The sequence below is a fragment of the Plectropomus leopardus genome, chromosome 19, assembly GCF_008729295.1.
Source record: "Plectropomus leopardus isolate mb chromosome 19, YSFRI_Pleo_2.0, whole genome shotgun sequence".
Classification (NCBI taxonomy): domain Eukaryota; kingdom Metazoa; phylum Chordata; class Actinopteri; order Perciformes; family Serranidae; genus Plectropomus; species Plectropomus leopardus.
This window is the reverse complement of record NC_056481.1, coordinates 26,699,186-26,718,080: the sequence shown is the minus strand read 5'-3', so window position 1 is coordinate 26,718,080 and position 18,895 is coordinate 26,699,186. Positions and strand designations below refer to the sequence as shown.

The 18,895-nt window shown below is 40.8% G+C and overlaps 1 protein-coding gene across 1 annotated transcript; it reads right to left on the bottom strand.

The window, feature by feature from the left end:
- Positions 1 to 759: 759 nt before the first annotated feature.
- On the bottom strand, positions 760 to 17,204 carry adgra1a (adhesion G protein-coupled receptor A1a). Its single transcript, XM_042508611.1, has 6 exons — positions 17,146 to 17,204; positions 7,506 to 7,633; positions 5,850 to 5,973; positions 4,145 to 4,296; positions 2,347 to 2,442; positions 760 to 2,257 (listed from the first exon to the last, which is right to left on the bottom strand). Exons 1-6 carry the CDS (start codon positions 17,146 to 17,148, stop codon positions 760 to 762), a joined length of 2,001 nt encoding a protein of 666 aa, XP_042364545.1. The 5' UTR covers positions 17,149 to 17,204.
- Between the last annotated feature and the right edge of the window lie 1,691 nt (positions 17,205 to 18,895).

The window sequence follows — 18,895 nt, the reverse complement described above, 5'->3', positions numbered from 1 at the left end:
TATCAGGGTGAGCTGGCAGATGCTGATGATGGACGCCAGTCAAGGCTCAGTCATTTTATCATAGATAAGACACGTGTTTTACAAGCATGAGTTCACGTTTGCACCTCAGTTATATGTTAACAGCTACTTTGTGGCAGTGCTTGAATAAGACAGCTTTTGTTGCTTCTAACTTTCTCTGTCATCACTCAGTTGAAATGTCAAAATACAGAAACTGAGCTCACAGCACAGCTGCTGTCACAGCTTGCTTCTTCACACTTGTTAGCTCTAAGGGCTCGATGCAGTCTTTGGATGGATTCAGATTGGGTCTGACTGGCCTCAAGTCCTTTCTGGATAAGTTTCCCACAATTCTGGTTGGGATCGGGTCCAAAGTTTTAAATCTCTAGGTGGGTTTCCATTAACCAACTGAATCAAGCCAATTTGCTTGGGATTCAAAAGGTTAAAATGCCAGTTTAAGCCAAAAACATATAAGTCTGGATGTGTTCCTACAGAGCTGTACAATACTGATTGCAACTTTAAACTGCATGGTGCAGAATATTAATTCAACATTAATGGAACCACTTTGTGTTGGAATATTTCTTATAAAAAGGGATTAGTAACACATTGAAAGATAACTTGGTCATAAAGGGTTCTGACATATCATCAGGATACGAGGCCTCACTGAAAACTCAACCTGTGGTTTAAGGGCAAAGCTGAAGGCATTGAGACCCAAACACTGATGGAGCAATTTGAGTACAGGGCTGCTGGAAGGTCAACAGAAAACTATACGGTGGTTTCATTCTTCCAGGGGCCAGTCCGAATGTTTCCTGTGGCGTCTGAACCAAACAGGCCGTCCTCTTGCAGGCTCCTGTTCCGGCCGATGGTGCCTCGCCGGTTGACGGTGCCGTGCTGCCGAGGCAGGGTATTTCTTGGGAAACCTTTGTGCTCCCCCTCGACGCAGAGACTGTCCTTTTCTTTCTCTGTTGTCTTTGACATGCAGCTGTACGTGTCGGAGTCTTGCTGATACTGCAAGGTGAAGGGTTCTGGTTTCTCATAGCAGCTTGTGGTGGAAGTGTGATCCGCTGAGCTGTACATGTGCCACTGGCAGGTGTGGACCCCGTGAGAAGGCAGGAGAAGGCTGTGACAGGACGTAATGCTGTCATGCATGTTGTGTGCATGAGCGTGACAGGAAGTCATTGAATCTTGGATGCTGTGGCAGGAGTTCTGGCGCTGCAAGCTGTGGCAGGAAGCCAGCTGCTTCTCCAGGAGCGGGCTGGGGCAGGGGAGCTGCAGGTCTGGGTGCGGGCTGCTGGACACCAGTGGTGAGCCTTCAAGGTGGTGCGCTGCATGAGGGCTGTCCAGGTGCGAGCTGTGCACACTCCCATCCATACTGGTGGAAGTCATGTGAGAGCGGTAGTCCTGGAGGCATGGACGTGGGCGGTTGAAGGAGCGTGACTTTGTTCTGTCATTAAGGCAGCTCTGCAGAGGCAGAGTGGGACGAGGGAGCTCGTCAGAGAGCGACTGTGGACGTGGTGAGGGCACTGGCTCGGCGAAAGGTGAGATAGGTGCCGTGGTAACAGGACTCATCACTGCAACACAGCATGGACCTTTGTGATTGGGTGTGGGGCTCTGGGAAGGCGGTGTCATTTTGTGGTAGGAGCTCTGCAGGAGGTGAGGAGAGAGGAGAGGCTGCTTGCCTGAGCAGGGGGAGCTCAGGTGGCAGTGTGGCTGATGGACCTCCTGCCTCTGACTCTGTCCGTCCCCATTCCCGTCCTCTGACTTGGACTTGGACGGGCAACAAGCCCACCAGCGGTGCCACACATCATCCCGTTTGGCACAGTGCTGGATGAGGAGGAAGAGTCCCAAAGTGACACAAAAAGCTCCGTAGAGGCAGCTGAAAATCATATCCAGGAAGTGTCCCAGCGACACCGCCAGCGCTCCTAAAGCCCAGGTAGCCAGGAAGAGGAAGAGCGTGAAAGCTGTGGCCCGCAGCTGAGATTTAAATGAGTGCTCATTGGCCAGCACCGACACGCCTGTTGCAAATGGCGGACAGTCCCCAGCGGGCCCAGACACTCCTCCAGTGTCAGTGTGGCAGTGATGGTTGGACTCACTGGATGATAACTGCTGCTGCTCCTCACTCAGAACCCGCAGCTCGTACTTCCTCTCTGGGTGACGTTTCAACTGGATGTAGGTGCACAGGAAGTACACAGACATGACTAAGACCAGAAGGCCAACTGGGGCATAGAAACCTCCCAGGCTGGGTTCCCATGCCATCCAGCAGCTGAGGAGGACACACAGAGACATTAACATTTATTTTATTTTCTAAAGAATTAATGAAAACATGTTTGTTCAGAAATAATGAGTACTTACTACAAAGCATCATCCCTGCTGCCATAGTTATCCATACCAAACGCTGCTGTGACTCCAACAATGATGAGAGGGATTCCATCGCTGACGAGATAAAATCTGCAAAAAGGTTTAAAATGACAAAGTATAAATGCTGGCAGGGAAACGTGTAGGGCAAAAAGACGAGAGGAAACCAGCAGAATCAGAGACATTTCTATTCTATTTTCTATTTCTATGACTACATAGGTTGCCATGGAATCCAGTATAGATATTCATGGTGAATTGTAATGCTTTAGGTCAGGCATGTCAAACTGGTCCACAGGGGGGCCGGTGTGGCTGCAGGTTTTTGTGCCAACCAACCAAGAGCAGACAGTTTGACCAATCAACTGTCTGAAGACGGAGATCAGTTGATTAAATGAGTCAAGTCTGGTGTGCTGCTACTTGGTTGGAAACAAAACCTGCAGCCACACCGGCCCCCCTGTGGACCGGTTTGACATGCCTGCTTTAGGTTATCCCCTGACTTTTTTTTTTTGACATTTAACTGGTTTTTGTCTGTAAAACATCTTTTCTTTATCATCTTTTGAATGGATTGCGTTAACCCTTTGAAACCTGGAGCAAACATCACTTTTCTTGTGCTGCTTTCAGATGCCTTTCGCAAGTATTTAAACCTTTGAGCTCTGACCACTTTGGTGCAATTTCTTTCAAAAGCATGGGGAAAGAAGGCAATGAGCAATTTGGAAAGAATTGTTCCTCAAATTGCAAGAAATTAGCAGATTTAGAAATATAAAAAGAAAGCTAGGAACAAGCTAAAATGTCTAGTGAAAAAAGCTAGTTATCATAATAACATATAATATGTTAAGGAATTACTGTATTTTCTAAACACTTTATCCAGGTCATTTCAATTTTTAATATAATATTTAAAATTTCTTTCTTATTTATTTATTTTAATTCAAGTAATTTTCTTGTACCTTTAACTAATATCTTGCTAGTTTTTGGGTCATTTTTTCTTTTGTTGCTCATTGCCTTCTTTCTATGTTTTTGAATGAAATCAAGCCAATTTGTTCAGGTTCCAAAGGGTTAATTTTTCATTCAGACATTCATGTTCACCAACTTTTTTTATTTTCCCTTATGACCAATCACATCAGCCTCCGCTGTACAATGCATTTGGTACTAATAAGTAAAGTTAGCATGCTTACTGCCAAATATACTAGCATGTTAGAACTTGGAGAGAAACTCCTGCACACTGTCTATCTTGCAAAAACCATTATTTTAATATGACACTTTGGCACTGAACCTTCATCAGGCAGTTTTATGACAAAGGGAGGCACTTGTAATTGCATTCTCAAAAGATATATTTATAAATCTTGCAGGTTGCTTTAGTAAGTGATCTGTGGTGTGTGTTTGCATGGAAAATCAAAAATAGCATTAAAAAGAGACCTTATAATGAATACATGCAAAAAAGAAAAACCCTCTAAAAGGCAAACACCCAGTTACTATCTGTTCTATCAAGACTGCATATTTTAAATAAAGTGGGTCCTTGTGGTTGACCTTTTTTTATATATATATATGCATTTTTAGGTTCATTCGCAAATGACACCTGTAATCTTGTAAAACAGAGACAAAGTCCAAGCGAGGAAATGTTCATCGCTGCTATAATCCTTACTATGAAACACATCTTGACATCTTTCAAGCTGCCTCGCATGAAGATCTCAGGATGGTTTTGAAAAGCAGCACACTATCTGCTGACAGAACCAAGTGAAGCAGTCATGATCCATGTCTTGTTCAGCCCTGTTGTGCACATGAACACCTGCTTAGACTTTACCTGAGGACAGTGGGTTTGGTGCGAGTCTGGGATGGTCCATTCTTGTTCTGGGCCCGGAGCGGGTCTTTGGACACATCTTTACAGATGTTTCTAGCTGTAAACGTCAGCCACAGCATGGTCGACAAAGAAGCATAGTGGAGTACGATGCCAACCTAAAATGATTAAAAACAAAAATTAGTTCATTGTCCAAATTAGCATGTATATATTACGTTTTCTTATTAAGTTTGAGACATCACATCCAGTTGAGCTCCATCCTATTGTGCAACACATTCTCAACTCAAGTCGTCACATATTTCTACTTTGCAGTGGACTTCTGTGTCTACATGTTCTAGATACCTTCTGCACCAGGTGTTGACATTGCGCGATGCCGCTACTGTGATGTCAGCACAAGCACATGGTGGGATGACACTGCATGTGGTTACATTTGGGCAACAAAATCACATCCAACCAACGCCGGGACGTCAATAAATGCACATGTTGGCACGAATGGTTAGGATTAGGCGACAAGGGCATAAATTAAGCCATCCAACGACATTTCATTGGACGGGAAAAGTGGCTTTTATTGTCAAGATCCTACACCAAAAGTACTGTCAAAACGGCAGTATTTTATGAGTTCCGGATGACATATTAACGGGTCTAGTTAGAAATGTGTGTAACTGGAAAAAGGAGTGCTAAACTGATAACTCAGTTATGGGTTTTAGGACTCATTCCTTGAGCAATCTATTGACCTTGTGTTGGGACTGGACATGCTTATCCTGCTGTCATCCACTAAATGAGCTTTTTTACCCAGTTAAATTATCGTTAAAATTCCATTAGCATGTTAATATTGCCATTGTGAGCATTTAGCTCAAAGCAAATAGCCTACAACCTCATAGCTGCTGGCATGACTGAATACTTGTAGTCTTGTTTAACAGCAGGCGGGTTTCCATTAAACCTCAAATTGTGCAAATTGAAACTGGGAATATAAAATATGCCTAATGGAAACACTTCAATTTTGAAAAAACATTTTTTTACACTCGCACGAGGTAGTATTTCAGACATTTCCAAAAAGCCATATTCTGCAAAACTTCAATGGAAACACTTTTTCGGCTTTTCTAGGTCACATGATGCTATGGCTATGTGGTTGTCAGTAGGAACTGTCTCCCTCATGATGCAGCAGGAGCTACAAGAGGTGTTATTGCATCACATAACTCGTCAAATGTTGAGTGGATGGAAAGATGCCTTATCCATTATGGCTCCATAACTCGCCTACCTGTCCTTGGAATGGAAATAATGACAGCTAGTGTGGTGGCTGCAATAGAAATAAAGCTGTGGTAAAAAAAACAACAACAACAACCGCAAAAGAACCCAAAAAGGCGTGATGGGGCAGAATACCTTCTATAGGCACTGCTCTGTATATTTGAGCCAACAGACATTTCTCACATGAGAAGCCTGAGAGGAAATCAGAAATTAATGTATAGCAAGCCTCAACAATTTTTGCTTTTGGTTGTGACTGAACACTCAGTGAACATTGGCTCTCCCATCTCCCTGTTGCCTCTCTCAGTCTCTGAGTGACGCCTGTAGCTGCCAGTGACCTCAAAACTGCCCGACCAACAACTGAGGGAGCTTTCACTTCTCTCCAGATCATCACGCTGTGCAGATAACCTTTTTTTAAAGTGCTGTGAAATAACTCTTTGCTGAGAGAGAAAGGAAGACAACAACTTACTATCTGACACACAAAAGGTAGGTTGATCTGATTGATGCCCCCGGCAAAAACTCCAAACGTCAGTCCCGTGTGAAAGAGGAAGTTGAGGAGTGTGTGCCAGCCATTCCTGCTGATGCGGATCACACTGCAAACAAAGAGTTCAGAGTTTAAAAGATGGATGTCCTTTTGACATGCATCCACTGCTGAGACAAAAACCATATTAACCCTTTGAAACCTGGATTAGCATCAGTTTTCTTGTGCTGCATTCAGATGCCTCTTACAAGCGTTTACACCTTTAAAACCTGAGCAACATGGTGTGATTTCTTTTGAAAACGTGGCTAAAAGGCAATGAGCAACTTGGCAGGAAATGCCCAACAAATTGCAAGAAATTAAAAAAAGGGGCAGAGAACATGACCTAAAAAAAGGAGACACAATTATTATTAGAAAATTATAAAATATTTTTTTTTTAAAGTACATTTATATACAAACATTTATTCAATATAAACATACATTTGTTGGGGCTATTTTTAGGGGTTATTTCCTTTTTTGTTGTTGTTGTTTATGTTTTTCCATTTTCTTGTTTTATCTGCTCTGCACTGCACACCATTCTGGTTATGTAGGATGTGTAATTACCTAGCTAGCTGGTAAAGCTGTCCTGGTGGTGAAAAATATTATCTGGTATTTACAGATTGTGATGCTCTTAGCTCTCCTGGCAGATTATTCCAGAATGGAGGATGTTGTCACCTAATGCCGTCTCTCTGTAGTACTTTGTTGTCCTCTCCCTGGTAACAGCAGGGTGTTTGCTGTAATCATTCTTCCTGTCCCTACTGGCCCTGACGTGAATCCTCCCCAATATGACTCCCTGCTATCATGAATTTTAAGTGTGGCTGAAGCTTATATGATGTCTGAGCAGTCTGAAATAAAGATTGAATAGTACTGTGTCAAAACTATGCAATGCAATGGGATGGTGTTGCTTCTGGTGGTGGTACAATGGTGAAATACAATCCAGACATGCCCATAAATAACTGTTTCACCTCCTTGAACTCACTACAGCTATTGTCTGTCCCCAGAGTTAAAAACCAGACAGCCAGCTAGAGGGCCCCCCCTCCTCTGGGTTTACCTCCCTGCTGATATCAGACCTTGGGGGCCTTTAAATCCAAACTATAGATAACTCTCTCTCTCTTTCCCTCTCTGTCTCTCTCTCTTTGTCTCTTCTTTCTACCTGTGTGAATGATGTGCTTGATCCATTCTATACACAAACACACACACACATATATGTATATATATAACTAATGTACTAAAATCCAAGGAATGTCCATAAATCCCAGAAATGTCCATAAATCCCAAATATGTCCTAAAATTATATAACTGTCTTAAAATCCTAGAAAAGTCCCAAAATTCCAAATCTATCATTCTCGAGGTTGCTGTGACTCGACCTTCGCCTCCTGTCAATTTACAAAAGTGGCCCCCAAGGCAAAGCAGGTTGAGTATCCCTGGGCTACAGTGTTCATAATGACCACACTCACCATTAGAAAGAAGACAGACATTCAGACATTATTACATGTTCCAAGAAGCATTTTTTAAAGTGTTTTCAGTGACCACACCCTCTTTTAACATGCATATGGGCACGTCAGTATTGTGTTAACAACAATTCTTTTAATTAAAAAAATTTCTCACCTGTGGTGGACAATGTAGGTCATGATGGAGACGAGCAGACAGAGCAGCATGACTGCTGTGCAGGCATACACCACTGGATGCAAGTAGTCCCCGGGGTATGGTGGGAAGGACAGCACTCTCTTCAAATCCTGCAGAGAGACACACATTTACAGATAGTGCAGAATAATTAGATCCACAATAAATGAATATTAAAAAGAGCACAGAGATGTGTTTGATGAAAGAACAATGCAGGGTGATTTTTACTGCTTTAGCGCTGCCAAAAGTTGTTACAAAACTGTCCAGATGGTCCTGTGTTAATCAAAGTCAATCACGACTTGATCAGGAGATGGTGATGGTGGTGGTGATGCATTTGTCTGCCTACGGTATTTGTCTTAAAGGACTAGTTCAGCAACTTTTTACAACTAACGGCAGCCTTACACAAAGACACTTTTCAAGCAATTTCACGATGAAATTGCTGATGAAATCATGCATTTTGCTTGAATTGTGGCACCCCCTCATGATCTATCATTTGGTGTATGTTGGTCATAAAACTCAGTCCAAGCTGTCTTAGGTCAGTCTTTGTCTCGTCTTGACATTCAAACAAAATTAAACACATTTAATATTATTAGTTAGTAGTTTTTAGTCTTAGCTCGTGCATATACGAAAGTACAATACTGTTAACATCGTCAACAACCAATAGCTGCACTCTCTCCAGTGCCAAACAGGAGGCAGCAAAATGTTTAGACAGTAGACATGGAGAGGACTCCGGGGAGGTGCAAGATCGTGAACAAGTCTTGCTTCTCCTGTAGCATGGAAAATGAGAAACTAGTGGGGTTGTGGAGTGAACAAGAGTCTGTAATTAATCCAAGCTGTCACATATTGCTTTGCAGTGGACTTCCACATCTATATATTACGTCTTAGGTACACCTCCTCATCTGCTGTTGACATTCCAAGATGCCGCTACCCTGACACAAGCACATGGTGGTATTACACTGCACATGGTTATGTTTACGCAACAAAAGCACATGGCAACCAAGGCACATGCTGGCACAAGTGGTTAGGATTAGGGGAAGGAGGCTCATAGTAAGGTGTAGACAAAAACATCACATTGAGACTCCAGCATGAAAGTCTGAGGTTCATTTGGCTCATCTATCCCCCCTTCCAACCAACCTATAGGCGTCCACGCACTCCTTAAATGACGTCATTATCAACAGCATTTCAACCTGATGCCTCCTGCTGCATTTCATGCGGACGCGGCAGGTACAGTTCGGCCGTCTGCCGGCATATCATAATATCGCAAATGGTTCTGTCAGCCTGAATTCTCCCGTGTGTCATGTTCACATGAAAGGTGGCTTTTGGCATCATCATCATCTTATGTCAAGAGTACTGTCAAAGTGTCTATTTAATGAGTTTGGAATAAGAACAGGCTGGTATAATCTGGTGCGTTTCTGATCCACCAACCAGCACTTATTCTATGAAGGAATCTAAATTTTTAAATTATTCGCCTCTCATTCCGACATTCTCCTCCCACTAAAGAAGTGCACTTAACCAACAGAGGCTGGTAGCGAATTGATCCAAAACTGAAAGTTTGTACACAAATACACAAATACTGCACTAAAGTATGGATTATACTGATGCCCAGTGTCAACATACCATGATTTTTGTTTGTTTTTACTAGAGTTATGTGTTTTTGCAAACATGCAAGGAATTGATAATAAGTCTTCTTTCTAAAGGGAGTTTGGCATAATACTTTCAACAAGAGCAGAGTGGGAAATAATCTTGAAAGGAGTCTAGTTGTTGTTTTGCAAATAGTGATGATTTGTACATTTCTCGTCAGGAGGAGAAGGGGATGATGGATGGTGTGAAGACCAAACAGCAGACCATGTCATGTCAAGAAAGTTGTGTTGATTTGCTTTTTGTCTTGTGTCTATGTTGTCTTGTGATTTCCTGTTTTATTTTGAAATCCTAACTCTCCTCTTGTTTCAGCAATTTACTTCCTCCCTTTGTGTGTTTTCCCGCTAGTGTGATTGTTGTACCCGCCCTGATTGTCGCCACCTGTTTCCCCTTACCTTGTGTATATATGAATGTCAGTGTCTTGCTTTGTGCCAGTTTGTCTTGTTTTGTCTGTCAGAGAATCAGCACCATTTCCATGCTCAAGTCACCTTTTGTTTGTTGCTCACTCATTCGTATTGCTCAGGTCAGGTACCTAGTTTTGTTTGATACTTTGTCGGACTCTTGTCTCTTTATATCTCGTCAGAGTGATTTTTTGTTGTTACTTTTGCAGCCTCTTCGGAGTGATTATGATTTCTCCTTTGCCTTGTGAAAGACTTTCTTTTGCCTTTAATGAAATTTATATTTTGATACTTTTTGATCTCTGGTGTTGTGCATTTGGGTTCAGCTCCTAGTTCAGTCATGTCAGACCACTGTTAGGATAAGCAAGGTTTGTGGCAACAAAAGCAGGTAATTTTTTTAGTTGATATCTGGGACTAATTTTATCTCTGGTTCTGGTGTATTTTAGGCCAAAAGATTGTTTTCCTTATTGTCATCAAGTGCATTTTATGCCTAAACATAACCACACATTTACAGTATTGTGACATCACAAAATAACTAAAATTGTTAAATACAGAAACGCGGGTTTAACATATCAGCTACATATGCTGCCAAATGTCCTAAAATCCTAGAAAAGCCCTAAAACCCTAGAGACATGCTTAAATCTCAGAAATTTGTTGTAGAAAGTCCTAGAAATGTTTTAAAATCCAAGAAATGTCCAAAAATTCTAGAAATGTCATATAATCCAAGAAATGTTGAAAAATCCTAAAAAAGAAAAGAAAAGAAAATGACCTAAAATCTGGGAAATGTCCTAATACCCTATTGCAATGCCAACATTTTATTCTTGCAATTTGGTTGCATGCTCATGATTTGATATGTTCACGCATGATCGTAGCAAACCTGATAACTTCTCTGTGATAACAAAGCTGCATTCATTTCCAACTTCACCTGTTTCTAACTTGTAAATGGCACTCATGCCATCAGGGGAAAGATTTTTGTGAAGGCTCTGACATATTTAACTCGGCACTTAATAATAAATAGCAATTGACAATAAATAACTATCCTGAGTTGCTCAATGACATGTATTCTTTCATGTTGCTAACATGGGAATCCTTCCACGTCTACCATCCATTATATATGATGTGAAAGCAGCACAAGACTCAAGGAAGCTGCATACAGTCACTGCACCCAGCATGGAACTATTGTTGTTTTTACATTTCTGTACAAATAAAACAAACAGGGTGCAATGTGTTATTCAGTAAGTTTTAGATATGCCGGACAAGGCATTTTTGAAATTTTGCCTGTTAACCCTCATTCTTAGTCTAGCTAGGCCAAGCTAGGCCAACAACATCCTGACTATAGCAATCTTTTTAGAAAACTATCTGGGAGGATTATTAGATATGAACAAAAAATGGGGTGAAAGTGTTTAGAATTATGGTACAGGGGAAAAAAATAAAAATAAAAAAAATCCCTTTTTGTTTCATTTTTGTTTTTTAAACTGTTCTTTCTTTTTCCTTTGTGTACTTTTTAGATAGTTTTAATGTAACTTTTTATAACCCATTTCTTGTATTTTTTTTTTCACCATTTCTTTTTAAGTTGTCTTTTTTAAGTTGGCAGCTCTCTTGTCACTTGGTCACTTGGCACTGATGTGCTATAATAACTAAAGCAACTTACGAAGGCTCTTTAAAGAAAAGTATAGTATAGTTTCCACTATGCAAACGCTGAGATCTCTGCCAGCACGTTGTCTCACTGCTTGCCAAAATGACTGCATGAGGCCTGCAGACTTACTGCTGGAGGCTGGATTCAGCTGCGTGTTTGCAAAGCCCTGCACTATTACTCACACCTCTTTCACTGTGAGTGCATGAATGAAGTCTCCTGACATGGTACCAGGATTTACAAAAGTGCACTGGGTGACTAAAAATAAACCTCCTCTGTGCATTTTAGTTTAATGTCAATGCTAATCATGATTATACATTGATTGCATTAATAAAGCAAACCCTCTCGGCTCCTCTGGCTGCAGATTCAGGCAGGAGAAGTCATTGTACTGCTGCTTACTGTAGTTGAAGTGTTGCCTAACTGCGCTGACATCACTCTCTTAAAATAACCACAGTGCACATCATTAAACATGTACAACGTGGTAGCAGGGATTTCAGTGTCTCCTGAAATATGAAATCAAATTAACAAAAGGCACATTACCAGACTGTGTTCGGGAGGCCATATGTGTTTGCTTATAAGAGCCCAACTGCAACATGATAATGTATGATTATAATAATGCACTCTGGCCATTATGAAAGCCCAGCCCAATGCTCCTGCTAAAAATGCAGGGCTGTCCCTAAGGACTATTTTTTATTATTGATTAACCCTTTTAAACCTGGGGCGACATCACTTTTCAAGTGCTGCTTTCAAATGCCTTTCACGTAGTATTAAGTATTAAACCCTTTGAACTCTGTGCAAATGGGTTTGATTAAATGACAATAAGCAACTTGCTAATAAATGATCCACAAACTGCAAGAAAATAGTAGATTTAGTAAATTATTTTTAAAAAGCTAGGGAAAAGATATATATAACTGTCATAATAACATACTTAAAATTGTGTTACAGAATTATTAGAATCTTTAATGCACTTTTTTTAAGGTCATTTCCTTTTTAAAAAATCCATTCTGTTTATGACAGATTTTCAGGTAATTTTCTTTGAACGTTTTACCAATACTTATTACAAAAATACTTTTTTGCCTCTTATTTATAACTGTCTTTTTCTTTCTTTCCTTCTTTCTTTCTTTCTTTTTTTGTTTTGTTTTACTAATTACTACTTTTTTTTGTTGTTGTTGTTGCTCATTGCATTATTCCCATGTTTCTTTTTGGGGGGGGGGGATGCAATTTGCTCAGGTTTGAAAGGGTTAATTTGTAGATTATTTTCTGTTAATCAGTTAACTATCTGATTTAAAATATCTGCGACAACATGCCCTTTTATAAAAAAAACAAAACAGACAAACAGACAAATAAAAGACAAAGTATGTCGTGCCAGTCTTTTGAATGAGTACTGAATTTATCAACAACATGCCCTGAAGCAACCAGAACTTTTTCTACTAACAAGTAAGCAGACTAAGGTGCAGTGGCTCATTCTGCCATGCCACAGAACTCCTGTGATCTAAGAACTATTAATAAAACATATGGTGTCACATTATAGTGCCACACACATGGCTTTATTCCAGTAAGCACAGCCAGTTTAACATAAGAACAGTGTTTGATGGAGAAATCTCCATCGGCTAAATCTCTGTGACCCTTCACATTCACAGATGAAAGGCATCAAACTGTCCATTTGCATTACAGTGTATGCACATGACGTCACTAACGCACATTGCTATGGTTACCGAGGAGTGGCAAACACACAAACAAGCAGGATCTGCCATCATGCATTAACATGGAAACAAGACTAGGTCAGAACCTAGTATGTGACTGAACTGTGTATAAAATCCCAGAGGGCTTTTAATTTGAAACAGGAAGTGGCGGCATTCACTCCATCATGGATTTTGCTCCGCTGTTGTGCTCTGGCCCAAAAAACTCATGTAAATAAATGTTAAAATGAAGGCTAATACAGTTAGACACAGTCACACAGCAGAACCTCCTGATTATTTACACAACCCTCTTCAGCTTAGATTACCCTGAATGAAGTTGTTTTTATTTTCAGATTTCTATTATATTACATTGTTATATACATTATATATACATATAATCATATTACATATTACATTTCTCTATTGAACATCGCACTTGTCAGTTGCTCTTCTCTAACTGCTGCGCAATGCGTTTTTCTGTCAATTTTTGTGGGCACAAATAAAAGTTGAAGTATTTTCAACTTTTTCACTCACTGACTCACACACCGCTCATCAATGTCATTTTTGGCTACGCACATGCAGTATGTGCACACAGTCTTGCTCCAGGCACCTGGTGTGATGCGTCTCTGTGTGATCACCCCTTAAAGCATTGCGGGGTGAGTGGGGACGCGTTGTCCATCTTTGTATGCAGTCCATGGTTGATCTACATTAACTAGGACTCACTATGCAGATATAAAAGACACATTCTAAGGCAAGGAGAACACAACGATTCTTATTTTTGGGTGATTATACACTAAAGAAAACAGACTTATTAGATAATATTCAATTTCTGCAAACATATCCCCCTTTTTTCTAAACACTAGAGGTCTACCTAGGGGTAGACTTTTGATTGACATTTTTAAGGACACGTTTGGTCCTTTTGGGTGACAGCAAGTCCATGAGTCTGCCAACAAATATATGAAGTGCAAATCACTGCACTTGCCTTACTATTATTTCAGCTCAGATGACTTAGCTGTGGAGGCAGGAGTGTGGAGGAGGCTGAGAGAAAGTGACTCATATACAGTAAGTGATTTGCATCTCCTGGACAGGTCGAGCATTCCCTCTGTGTTAAAAGGCAAAACGTGCCTTCAAACAACAGTTAGGCCTTCTCCTCTCTTTCACTGGAACACACTCCTGCATGTGCATAATTGAAGCTGAAGATTCCTGTGGAGGCAGGAATCAAGAGCTAACTTGGCTCCGTCTTCATGACAGCGTCAACTCGCTTTTCCTTTGTGTTCCGAGGCCTTGTATTTTAGAGACACTGTCATGTCTTCCTCCTCTCATCTCTCTCTCTCTCTCTCTCTCTCTCTCCGGGACAGCATGCTCTCTCATCACGCTCCACTGAACAACCCATCTATTAGACAGAGCATGACTGATTAAATCCTTTGCAGATCCCATAAAATGAAAAAATACAGGCATGCACACACAGCAGCAGAGATCTGTGCGCGCCACGCTCCACTTATCTCAGATGACCAACAACGAGCTGTGTCACGAGCTAACATTTTCTAATTAGGCTTCTTGTGTTGTGAGTCGGAAGCCTTTGCTTATGTGTAAACACAATTTTTCAGAGGATGTGAGCTTTTGATCAGCTTACACCAGTTGCAGGGACTCTGGACAACATTTATAAGATACAAAATCATATTTTTTTTCTAAATGCATTTTATAAGTCAGTGGCATAAGTATTCATGTCTTGTATTGTCTTCCTACAGTTTACATTTCTGGGAGATGGACAAGCTAACTCGAGCACTCTTGAGGATTATCGATCTTGAGTGTATCAGACACATTTCATTAGTATCAGTGATGTCCTGAGTCAATATGTTGGATGTATTGGGGCTGACAAAGACATTCTTCCATTGACTGGTATCATCTACTGTGTAGTCTGTTTTTTTCTTTTTACTCAAGGTATACCAGCTGTCAAAAACACCACAATGAAGCCTACTCTGGGTTTCCTAACAAGTGGTTTTGATGTGTCCATAAGTTATCGTTATTTATTTTTCACGATGAGAAAATGCACTTGTGGTGTGAGAGTGTGTGAAAAGTGTTGGTCACGTGTATCTTATTGTCAACGCAAGAGTCATCAGCCCTGTCAAGTTACCAAATTCATTATTTTTGTGCATGTCACACAGGTGCTTTGTTTACATGCATCAGCGCATGTAAACACCAGATAGTATCAGAGGATATCCCGTGTAAACAATTGACCTGAAATCTTCAATCAGATTGACTTCAGTCAGATTGAGAAAAAGTGTGCATATAAATCTCGCTAATAATTACAAAGAAAACAACCACTTCAAACTAAGTAAACAGCAATTTGTTGGTATAAAAACTGCTTTTTATGGCACTTTCCAGTTAAAAAAAACAGAGCAATGTATCTGTAAGACCAATTACTATTCATTAGACCATATCGCTAGAAAACTGCAACAATGTCTCTGTCTCTGGAAAGTGCAGTGCAGTCTTGGTATAAAAAAGTCACTTTTCGCACCTATATCCTGACAGGAAATGCAGCAATGTCTCTAAAAAACTTCACTTAAAACTGACTGACAGACTGAAACTGCCATCACAGCACAAGAAAGGCTCAAACAAAAATGATCAAAATGTAAAGAGTGGATGCTGAAATACCCCAACTTTTAGTTCCTAGACTGAGTCAATCAAAACAAAATTAACTTCTACATTTCCCATAAATCAACACCATATTGTCTTTTGATGGACCCCCTTGACCTGCTAATTGTGGATACTTTTCCAAACCTCCTAGGTTGTAACACAAGCTTTCTGTAAAAAAATATTTTGCTTCCTTATTGACATCATTTGTGTTATTTTGTCGAACTGGAAAGCAATTATCATTAAGGCCACACAAGACACAGACAGCTGAGTAGTACTCTGCATGACAGTGTAATTGATTCTGACTAAGCAGCACCCTCTGATGCTAAAAAATGAAGCCAACACGGAAGTGCCAACACCTGCAGTTCCTCTATTGTCCACTTGAGGCTGACTCCAAACAGAGTCAATCCCCATAGACCCTCATGTTAAAATAACCAACTTTACAGCAGAAATAAACATTTTTAAAATCAGTATCTGGTTTGATCCGGCAATGCTTGAAGACCTCTGTTGCTACCATGCAGCTCTGAGCAAACAGCAGGCAACAGTGTCAATTCATATTATCTGAGTGTCAGTGAGCAGAGCTTTCAGAGAGGTCCTTTTGCCTCTATTTCAGTGATATTTTGCAAGTTTCCCACTGCGCTTGGTTTGAAACTACATTTAAATTTCATAATAACTAATGCGTGCTCTCTGGATAAAAGGTGCTCTTTTCTGTTTTTTATAAATAGAACAAGGGTTCACAAATCTGCCTCTGGATCTGAAAGAGTCTTAAATCCTTTGAAACCTGAGATACTCAGCTTGATTTCTTTCAAAAACATGGGAAGAAGGCATTAAGCACCTTGACAAAATGACCCAAAAATTGGCATGAAAATAGTAAAAAGTTAAAAGAAAACTACCTGAAAATGAACACAAGAAAAGTTAAAAAAAAAAAAAAAAAAAAAAAAAAAACGTAATTAAACAAGGAAAACAAGGACCTGAAAATTTGAAGGAAAAAAGGAGGACTGAACCTTTTTGATCAGTATTCAGAGGTTTAAATGCTTGTGAAAGGTATCTGAATGCAGCAAAAGAAATGTGTCCATCTAGGTTTCAAAAGGGTTAAAAACCATTAGTGATATCCACAGAAAAGCCACATTGGGAATCAGGTTCCCCCTTAACCCTTTAAAACCTGGGTCAAAATCACTTTTTCTTTTGCCACATTCATACACCTTTCACAAGTATTTAAACCTTTGACCCTGAACAAATTGGTAAGATTCATTTGAAAAGAAGTGTCCCACAAATTGCAATAAGTTAGTCTGTTTATAATTATTATTTTTTATAAAGCTGGAGAAAAATGTCCATAGAACTATATTTACACTTTTCATAATTAAATACTTAAAATTGATTTACTGAATTATTATAATTTTAAGCACCATTTTTCAGACAATCACCTAACTTAACTTTCCAGTGTTTATATATTTTTTCTTTTTTCTGTCTTTTTTTCCCCCCATGTTTCTTACTTTCCCAGGTTTCGAAGGGTTAACTTGTGACTTTAACTGTATTTTCTGTCGAAAGCCCTCAGTCCTACAGCACTTAGAGAATATCCAGGCACATTCATGACAGCAGTGATTGTAACTGGAGGTAAAACATTCCAGTTGAGAGCATCTTACCATTAGCTTTAGTTGAGTTGCAGTTAAGTTGTGAAGCTGTGGTGTGTCCCGGAGGCCCCTGCTGGCCCCCTACCCTGCTCCCTCCGGCTCCATGTACAAGCTGAGGACCTTTAATCAAGTTGCTGTGCTCCTTTCTCCAGCAGTCCCGGTGCAGTGGAGGATGATGGGATCACAGGAGTGCATCCAGCGGGTCGGTGTTCTGCCTCCTGCTCGGCGGCTCCGGGAGCAGCAGCGCCGACGTGCAGCCTCGGCCTCCCGGTCCCGACTCCATCTGCGGCTCCGATCACTGATCGGAGAGACACACAAGACTCAGCTGTAACGGAGCCGACACTCCGGTGTGACACAGTGAGTGTGGGCGGTGGGAGGATGACAGAAGACGCTCAGAATGCATGCAGACTCTTCTAAAAGGATGCTCTGTGTGATGGTGACGACAGGTGGGAGATGGAGCCGTCACGGTCACGGTTTGTCCGATAAACGCGCATCATGTCTCTGGACTGTGTGTTTGCGCTCTCACTGTGATTTTGGAAACAGACAACAAATCTCTCTCCATGATCGCAGATGCAACAAATGCTAAAGCCTGCGCGAGAATAAAATGTTTGATGCAAAGCAAAGCGCGGACTTACCTGCGGCGCTGAGAGCGGGATCAGTCCGGAGCCTCCTCAGTAATCCAGGTCAGTGAAGATAGTGGCTGCGCTCCATTCGCCTGGAACGATGTGCCGCATGTTACGTAGTAAACAGGGCGGGGAGCCCCGGTTAAATCAAGTGCACGCGGCACATGAGGCGGAGGAGGCTGTGACGTTTCATCTGACTGTCAAACAGCTGCAGGTGCTGGCAGCTATGGGAACCAGTCTGCGAGTAAGAGGCCAACATGTACATTTACGCAACTACTGTTGTTAAAGGAACACGCCGCCTAAACTCTGAGGTGCTATTCCCAGGAAAGTTCAATCAGTACTTGTGAACATGAGCCGCTCTTTCTCAAAGCCAGACAGCAGAGAAGGAAGTCTCAAATGTGTGATGTCACCAGGTAAGTCTAGAGCGGCTCCACAGACAGTGAATAGAAACCTGATTTTGGGGACCTACTGAATGTTTTCCTTTTTTTTTTGTAAATTGAGATTGTATTTTGAGTATGCATAAGGTGCCAGAGTGCATAAGACAGCATCAAAATAGAGCTTGGTTTATAAAAAAAAAAAAGTGCCAACTAAGGATCCCTCCACAGAGATCTTGGCTAAGTCCCTAATGCTCTAAAATCCTAGAAACATCTTAAGATCCAAGGAATGTCGTAAATCATTAGAAATGTACTGAAATCCTTGAAATGTCTGAAAATCCTAGAAACGTCCTAAACTCCTAAAAATGTCCTGAAATCCTTGAAATGTCCTAAAATCATGGAAATGTCCTAAAATCCTAAAATTGCTGAAAGGTCCGAAAATTTTAGAATTGTCCTAAAATCCTCGAAATGTCCTTAAACATTCCAAAATCTTAAAAATGTCCAAAAATCTTTGAAATGTCCTAAATCCCCCAAATGCCCTAAATCCTAGAAACATCCAAAAATCCTTGAAATGTCCTGAAGTCCTAGAAATGTCTTAAAGTCCAAGAAACATGTATAGGACTGCTGCAACTGGCCGCTGTCATTTAGCAAAAGTGGCCCCCAAGCAAAGCAAGCTGAGAATCTCTGCTTTAATGGATACATCCGTTGCTGATTTCGGTCTACACATAAGATTTGTCGATAATAATTTTCTTAAAAAATCACCAG